Source organism: Myotis myotis, unplaced genomic scaffold, assembly GCF_014108235.1.
Source record: "Myotis myotis isolate mMyoMyo1 unplaced genomic scaffold, mMyoMyo1.p scaffold_m19_p_6, whole genome shotgun sequence".
Lineage (NCBI taxonomy): Eukaryota > Metazoa > Chordata > Mammalia > Chiroptera > Vespertilionidae > Myotis > Myotis myotis.
In genome coordinates, this window is record NW_023416368.1 from 48166989 (window position 1) to 48175958 (window position 8970).

Consider the following 8970-nt stretch of genomic DNA (forward strand, 5'->3'; position numbering starts at 1 on the left):
GATAGTTTTAAACTTCCCATTTCTTTGTGAGCAAGGCTCTGTTCTCCCATATTTGCCCTTTTCCCCCTTAAAAGTCTAGTTTATTACTCGAGATCCTGACAGAGCTGAGCTTCACCAAAAGCAGGCTTCTTTCTCACTAAAGCCACAGAAAGAATGTGTTAATAGTGCATATCTAATGGGATGGGGCATGGTCAGGAAAATGAACACAAAACTCAACAAAAAATTAGTGTTTATTGTAAATATATGCCTACATCCTTGACACTATTATTACTTTTCCAGTATGGACAAAAACTTGAAGAGCCAAGCGATTATTCTTAATTCCATAATTCCATGGAAATATTTAGATTCAAAGTATAAGCTGAAAAATAGAAATACTCTTGTAATTTTACACAAGTGAGAAAATATGTGTGAAATAAGAAAATGAAATATGTATAGGTATATAGCAAAATAGGTAATAGGCCCTTTCATTTTTAATTCTTCAAATATTTCTCTTAAAATTATACATGTCTTTTTTAGTTTAAATATATATATATATATATATATATATATATATATATATATTCATTCTTTGTATACACAGAGAAGCCATGGGGTTATCTAATTTCTCAATTTTCCCTTCCAGCTTCTCCTCTTTCCTGTGGTCACCCAATACCCACACCCAGTCCCTAGACCAGTGATGGCGAACCTCTGACATGTGTGTCAGAGGTGACACGCGAACTCATTTTTTTGGTTGATTTTTCTTTGTTAAATGGCATTTAAATATATAACATAAATATCAAAAATATGTCTTTGTTTTACTATGGTTGTAAATATCAAAAAATTTCTATATGTGACACAGCACCAGAGTTAAGTTAGGGTTTTTCAAAATGCTGACACACCGAGCTCAAAAGGTTCGCCATCACTGCCCTAGAGTAGGCTGTGTGGCCTGCTGGCACCAGACAGCACTACAACTCTGACATCCTTCTTTTCCTGGAGACCCCCTTTCTACTCCAAAACAGGACTCTTTTTCCTGTTCGCCATCATTTATAAGTCTTTTGATGTGTAAATTAAAATCTGATCATGTCATTTTAGTGCTTTCAAAGCATGCTCCAGATATGCAAAAATCCTTCATTTCCAGGCTCCAGCTAGTGTAAACTTTCCCTTTTTCTTTCAGTTTGCTTCTTCCCACTAGAAGGATCCTCATACCCTTTGCCTGGAGCCCCTGCAACTCTTTGACAGTTTTTTATAACTCAGAGCTAGTTCAATCTTCCTCCAGTCCTCTGATTGTGTGAGATCTCCCTGGTATACCCTCTTAGTGAACCCCCTGGCTTCCTTTTCACAGTGCTTATCATAGTAGCAACTTTACATTCACTTATGTGATTTCTTGATTGATAACTATTTCCCTCTCTGACCCTGAGCTCCATGCATATAAAACTGTGTCCATCTTAATCACTATTTTATCCCCAGTGTTCAGTATAATGTCTATCATGTAATAGAAACCCAATAAATATTGACTATATGGTGAATGTGTGAATTCAATCTAATGGCCCCTGCTTTGTAGTGATGTGTGATATTTCTTTTCTTTAAATCTACCTTTTACAGATGATTACTGGCAATTTTAACAGGGAACCAGAACACAGACTTCTAAAATATGAAGTAAGAATACAGATAGTATGTTCAGCGTCAAAGGAGAAGCAGAGACTGCATGTTTCACAAGAATTAGAGAAGAAAGACCGTTAACTAGGGTGAACAGGAAATTAACTGTGAAAAAGACGGAATATAAGTTGACCTTTGAGGAGTAAGATTTAAATCACCAGAAAAGAGTGGAAGGCACATTCTGGGAAAATCCCAGATTTTATAAAAAGAACAAAGTAGTTCTTTTTCATTATAACAAGTTTTAAATGAAGTAGAATTGTTTAAAATGAGAACAGACTTATCAAAGAAGTAAATTCCACTCTGAAGGTCTTTGTTAAAAAAGAGACTCCTAAGACTATAAAAATCAAGACTAGTGTTAAGTCAATGCTTATAAATCAGTGCTGTCTTTGCCACTTAGATACGATAAAAGCTCATGAGCTCTCAGGTGTGTGTTACTGGTAAGTTTACAGGAAGAACAAGTTTTCCTAGTTATTTCTGTTAAGCTCTGTGATCAGAATGTGCAGGTCGTGTTTTCTGAAAGCAATTAAACTTAAGGGGTTGGGATACTTTAAATGACATCATAAGTTTCCCATGAAGTTGAAAGGAACTTTCTAGTCAGGGTGACTTGGCACAACTGGGCTTGATTCTGAACCAAGAGTCTCGGGAAGAGGAACACAGTGCTACAAGAGTAAAGTCAAAAAAGATTTTCGCAACTGTAGTCCACTGATGTGTTTAACTTGAGGATGTGAGTCATTTGTGTCGAGTAAAGTCTTATTTCTTTGTAAAGCCTTAAACTTGGTGACACACCAAGTTGTGAAGAAGCACGGAATGTTCCTAGTCACAAAAACTGAGGAAAGTGAAATGCCTTAGTGGTGTAATCCACAAGAATGACAACGCCAGTTTCTAGCCTAGGGCTTCATTTTGTCTGGCTGGTCAAAAGATGTGATTTATCAACCTGGACTTTTTTGTTAATCCTCACCTGAGGATATTTTTCCATTGATTTTTAGAGAGATTGGAAGGGAGGGGAGACACACAGAGAGAGAAATATCGATGTGAGCAAGACACATTAATTTGTTGCCTTCTGCATGGCCCCAACCAAGACTGAGCCTGCAACTGGGGTACGTGACATAGACTAGAATCGAATCCAGGACCCTTCAGTCTGTGGGCTAACGCTCTATCCACTGAGCCAAACTGACTATGGCTATCCAGGTGGATTTTGATGCTTCATGTCCTTTCAGGTTAACATCTTGCCTGAAATGTCATAAGGAATAATTGAAGATTAAAGAAAAGCAGCTGCTAAAAAGTTTGGCATGGTTGGCAAACTACTGTCTGTGGCAAAACTGCATGTAAAACATTAATTGAGAAAAGGTATTTCATCACAGACTTTGTGTCCTAAAGTAGACATATTTACAGTATAGTCACATGGCATGCATGTTTTAATTTGGTTAAAATAATCATGGTAATTCAAAGAAGGGTGTAATGAATAGGTTTATTTTTCCTTATTTTTTTTTCCTACTTATGCACTTACCGGATTATGAGCAGTTCCACCCAAACTCGTACAAAAGCTGGTAATGGGCCAAAGACTTCCAGAATATATGTGTAATGACCACCAGATTTCTTTATACTTGTTCCCAATTCAGCATAGGACATGGCTCCTGTGAAATATTTATAATAAACAGGTACTAAGATAAATATCACCAAGTCATTCTGCCACAGAGTTACAACAACAATGTTTATATTGCATGGAATATTATTACATGCTTTGGTATAAATGACATCCTATTTTAAGACAAATTATGGTCATCTAATTGCTAGAGAGCCACCGAATTCTTCTTGTAACTTCCTTAAATTTGATATCTAGTTCATTCTGTTCGAACAGTGTAAATTTATTTGAAATGGTAAAGACAAACTTCTAAAACAATATCATATTATTAAGAATTTTGAATCACAAACCTGAGAACAAGGGAAAAAGAAGAGATCGATGCCAATAATAGTAACCTATTTTTAAAGCATAACTTCACACTAAGATGTTATCCCAAACTGACCTCATGCTATTGAAAATCCTTTTAATAAATATGTCTGTGCTACATCAAAATAAAGAAGATTTATCTAGCGTTGGCCCAGTAGTTCAGTTGGTTAGAACATCATCCTGATATGCCAAGGTACTGAGTTTGATCCAAGGTCAAGGACAAGCAAGAATCAACCAATGAATGCATAAATAAATGGAACAAAATTTATCTCTCTCTCTCTCTCTCTTACCAGTAAATAATAAAAGAAGATTTATCTGTTTTTCAGAAAAGTATAAATTCTAGGTCTTGAAAAGCTTTAATTATCTTGTAGGATATGTCTTTCGTGCAACAAAATGAATTTAATTCAGATATTCTATTTATGAAAAACATTTTCCTGGATGATTTAAAAGTATATACTTCTGAGTAGTTGAAACAACATACTTTTAAAAAAGAGATGCTATAAGTTGTATTTATTACATTTGATAAAATTCATGTGAACCAAATTTTAACATTTAGCAATACAATTCACATGGGCTTAAGTAAGTTATGTAACCTCCTAAAATTTCAGTGTCATGTTTTGTGTATCAATGTGATAATAGGTGCCAAGGACATGACTGGGTCTCACACTTGGAATCAGTACCTCTTGAAAAACAGCTATATCCATTAATTTGAACAATTACTTATCAGGAAAATGGAAAATATATCTTGTTGTGATGTAAAAAGTCCTACCATACTGCTAAGTATTCAAATGTAACACTTGATTTTTGCTTGAGCTACTTCAGAGGCTAAAAGTATGGGAAATTATCAATAGTCAGCAAGACTTTAGGTACAACTGTCTAACATGAATAGAATTTCGATACTCAGTGAAATCTTAATATCACTTATCCTATTCCTGAGCCTAGCGTTTTATCAGAATTACCCAGGAGGAATTTTCTATTCAAATACAAACAAAAAACCAGATTCTAGGGTCATATCCCAGACCCATACTCTAACCAAGAGAATCTAGACCAGTGGTCGGCAAACTGATTAGTCAACAGAGCCAAATATCAACAGTACAACGATTAAAATTTCTTTTTTTAAAAAATAGATTTTATTGATTTTTTACAGAGAGGAAGGGAGAAGGATAGAGTTAGAAACATCGATGAGAGAGAAACATCAATCAGCTGCCTCCTGCACACTCCCAACTGGGGATGTGCCCGCAACCAAGGTACATGCCCTTGACGGGAATCGAACCTGGGACCTTTCAGTCTGCATGCTGAAGCTCTATCCACTAAGCCAAACCGGTGAGGGCTGAAATTTCTTTTGAGAGCCAAATTTTTTAAACTTAAACTATATAGGTAGGTACATTGTTATTAACTTAATTAGGGTACTCCTAAGGCTTAGGAAGAGCCACACTCAAGGGTCCAAAGAGCTGAATGTGGCTCGCGAGCCGCAGTTTGCCGAACACGGGTCTAGACTCTCCAATAAAAGAATCCAAGGTAATCTAATACTTTAAAATTTGCACAGGTGATTCTAGACTCTAGAATCTAGAGTAACTAGTCCGCAGATTGACAGTTGGGGATCACTGGTAGAGTTTGCCTAATTATAATTAACTATAACTATCTGCAATTTACACTCTGTTGGAAACCATGTTGATAGGCTGTGCAGAAAAGCATCCAATATAAAAAGATATTGTAAAGAGTCTTAAGTCCCCAGTATTTATTGTCAGAGAACCAATACCTAGACCTGTGCATGCTTTGCAGAAGCTCCAGGATGGTTAAACTACGTTTAAATTGAATTCTGGGGAAATGAGATTTTCATTTAAAATTCTCAAGCTCACAAAAAAAGTTCAAAACAGAATATAAAAATCCATGTATTGACTTTGGCTTTAAAAAAGAATCATAAACCAAATATATAGATTCTTTACTTTTAGTTCCAGAGTTTTCCTTTTACATTTTGCTTTGCTTCCTGTTAAGATGATCAACCATTAGGTTTCTCTTTGTCTATAGATGTACATGCCAGACCATGTGAGTACCACGACCTCCTTTTAAAAATCTAAAAATTTTTCCTGCATGGGTCTGTTTGTACTAAGGCTCTGGTTTAACAAGTTTTATTCAAAATACCTTCTTCTTTTAAAATAAATAAATGCCTTGTTACAAATAATAGAAATTTGAGTTCTCTAAATCAGTGGTTCTCAACCTTCTGGCCCTTTAAATACAGTTCCTCATGTTGTGACCCAACCATAAAATTATTTTCGTTGCTACTTCATAACTGTAATGTTGCTACTGTTATGAATCGTAATGTAGATATCTGATATGCAGGATGGTCTTAGGCGACCCCTGTGAAAGGTTCGTTTGACCGCCAAAGGGGTCGCGATCCACAGGTTGAGAACCTCTGAATGCTCAAACCAATGAATTAAAACATCAAAAGGCCTTAAGAATGAATGGATTGATATGTGCAGAACCAAGAGCTAGTACTTACTTGGTCCTAGAGTTATAACAGAGTTAGTACCTTTACAGAGTAGTGTCTTTTGAAATCAAAACACACAATTTTCCAGAGAAAAGCAAATATATCTTAAACATTTACCATTTACCCCACAGCAAAAAAGAAACTTTTTTTTTTGGACCATTCACCAGTTTTTGTCACCTTTACAACGAACTCATGTAAGCTTTCTAGTAATTTGTTCACCTCAAAAGGGGACATTTATTACTTCTTTACTATTAACTGTCAAATCGATAGAAGAAATCTTGATCTCGAAGGAAAATTAATAATCATATTTCTCCTAGCAGTTCCATTCAGTGAACAGGTAGACAAATGGACTGCATCTCTAGAGACCAAGGGGACTATAAATGAAGAAAACAGCTCTGAGCAAGCACAGCAAACTAATGCCCAATTCCATTTTCACAGTTTATATTGCAAAAATTTATAGGTGAGAGATGAAAGGTTAAAAAAAAAAATCTGTAGTATGCTCAGACCCTTGCAATACATCCACTCATGATAATGATTGAGTCATGTGCCATCACACATCTTTCCACATCAAGGACTTTTGAAAGAGTCCTAGGAATTGACAAGCACATGAAGTTAAAAAATTTAAAAGGAAAAGACTGCCACCCATTTGTTTGGCAAAAAAAAAAAAAAAAAGTCAGTAAAACTTCTGCTGAACACTCAGTTCCGTGTCTAAATAGGCCACGCCAGCTTTCACTTCACAGGTGTTGCATTCAGCGTGCCAGCTGCTGAGCCGCCCCGAACTCACAGCGGAGCACAGCCGCCCGGGACAGAAAGCTCGCATGGATTTCACTGGGCCATCAAAGTTAGCCTTTGCTTTGGTCGCCCCAGGGAAAAGTCAGGAAACAGTCTGTCTTAGGAAAAGGGAAGACAGCCTGCAGGAATAGACCTGAAGGAATTCAGGATCCTGTCAATAGTGGACGCTGCGTTTGCATAGCCCACATATCTAAACAGAAATCAGAAAATTTGGAGGACAGCCTTGGCCATTTCATTCACTGCTTAAACATTACCCTTTGCTTTCCCAGAGAGAGAACTGCCCAGCTCCGCAGACACACCCCCTGAGAAGAAGCTGCACTCACCAAACAGTGACAGGACCCCGCAGGCGGTCCAGACAATCAGAGACATGCCCACACTGCCCGTGTTCTGGAGCACGCCCTTAGGAGAGATGAAGATTCCCGATCCAATGATGGTGCCAATGATGATGGAGATGCCCCTCAGCAAAGTGATTTTCTTCTTCAGCCTCACTGTGTCCTGCCCAGGGGGCTCCTTGCCCCCCGGGGATGGCAGCCCCCCTTTAACAGTCCCCTGCAGGTAACCTCCATTGGGGATGGTGGCCACAACAGGCTTTCTGGTCATTGTAGTGACACACTGTGGGAAAAATGAAACAGAGGAGGGGAAAAAAGAAAAAAAAAACGAAGAAAAAAAAACAAAACCTGAAACTTTCAACTTTGATGTCTCTTGGTGTGAGGAACCAATCTTTTCCTCCTTGCTCCCAGGCTGTCTCTCAGTGCTACTGTGATCACAGGTAAAAACTCAGAGGTGTATTTTCTCCTTCACAGCTATTTACCCCTCAGGAGCACCTGTGAGTTCTTGGGGCTTCTGCTCCTCCACCTCCTCCGACTACCTCTGTGCTGTGGCCGCCGCGGCTGCCCTATCATTAAGATCAGCTCAGCTTCCTCATGGGCTGGTATTTAAGCTCCTGCCTGTCACACCAACTTACTCCAGCTAAATGATGATGCAAATTCTCCAGGTTTGCATCAGCCACATGAGAAGGCTCCAGCATGACTCAGCTCTTTTTTTTTTTTTTTTTTTAACAGTAGCAGGATGTTGCTCAAATGACCTAAGCTTGTCAGAGAACAAAGCAAAGCACACCCACTTAAAAGGGATCCTAACCAATCCAGGAATAGTAAATGCATAACAGACCTTCCCAGAGATTTAAAGCAACGCCTAGGGAGGGACAAAAACTCTTGACCCAAGAAAGAAAGTGTTAAATGAAACAGGAAATGATAAGAGCATAGTGGAGTTCCCTTTTTCTGTTACAAGCAACTGTTTTGATAATAGTATGTAACCCAGAATGCATTGTTTATGAAACAAAATTTAGATTTTATAACCTGTTTCCTGCGTGTTTTATTTATTTATTTTGAGAGAGGTTTCCTAGCAACACAATCAAATCTAATATTTACAAAGCTAGAAAGATTCTGTATGGCTGCTGTCATGCACATAACAATTATGAACCTTACTCAACATTAAAAGATAAAAATTCTTACTGCCAATAATAAGCCAGTATTTAAAATCATCATCTTAGTGTGACAAGTTTTAAAATCCCAATGATTCTAGAAAATTGTCATTTTCTGGTTCTCATTAATCCTAGGTGATCCCCTAAACTAAATAAATGGTAAATATTCTTCATTTGCATTACTGAATTTGCATTACTTCATTGAATTACTAAAAAACACTAATTTAAAAATTGAATAATAATTACAATGGCATAAAAATGTGCATATAGCAAAAGCTTTAAAAGGAACACACAGAATAATAGTTTGGAAGGTAATGACATCATGTATAAAGTTTTTTTCTAAAGTGTATGAACTATTGTTATATTATGATTATAAATTTAAAATGAATGAAAACCATAAGCTAAGATAAAATTGTTTACCTTGAAACAGTAAGAAAAGCAAAACATTTTTAAACCCTACTAACTTTTCTTAATCGGGTCCATAAAACAAATACCAAAAAAAAAAGAAATCCCAGATATCACGTTTGTGGTTTAGGTGGTCTGGGATTCCATGAGAATTGCACATTAACATTACCCTGAAGCTACAGTTACGCACACTATTAAATATGCTTCGGGATTTCTGAACAA

The 8970-nt window shown here is 37.0% G+C and overlaps 1 protein-coding gene across 4 annotated transcripts in view; it reads right to left on the reverse strand.

Annotated features, from left to right (window-relative positions):
• The window catches only part of SLC7A11 (solute carrier family 7 member 11), a 77995-nt gene extending 70177 nt beyond the window's left edge, over positions 1–7818 (reverse strand). For 3 of the 4 annotated variants that reach the window (XR_004968153.1, XM_036312759.1, XM_036312758.1), the window contains exons 1-2: positions 7187–7816; positions 3143–3269 (exon numbers count right to left, since the gene is read on the reverse strand). Coding sequence is in view for 3 of the 4 variants with exons in the window: in XM_036312759.1 (XP_036168652.1) it covers positions 3143–3269; positions 7187–7463 (404 nt within the window). In the remaining variant the exon portion in view is untranslated. Of the gene's footprint in view, positions 1–3142; positions 3270–7186 lie in introns of all 4 variants that reach the window. The other variant, XM_036312760.1, reaches the window with a different exon arrangement.
• Positions 7819–8970: the final 1152 nt, after the last annotated feature.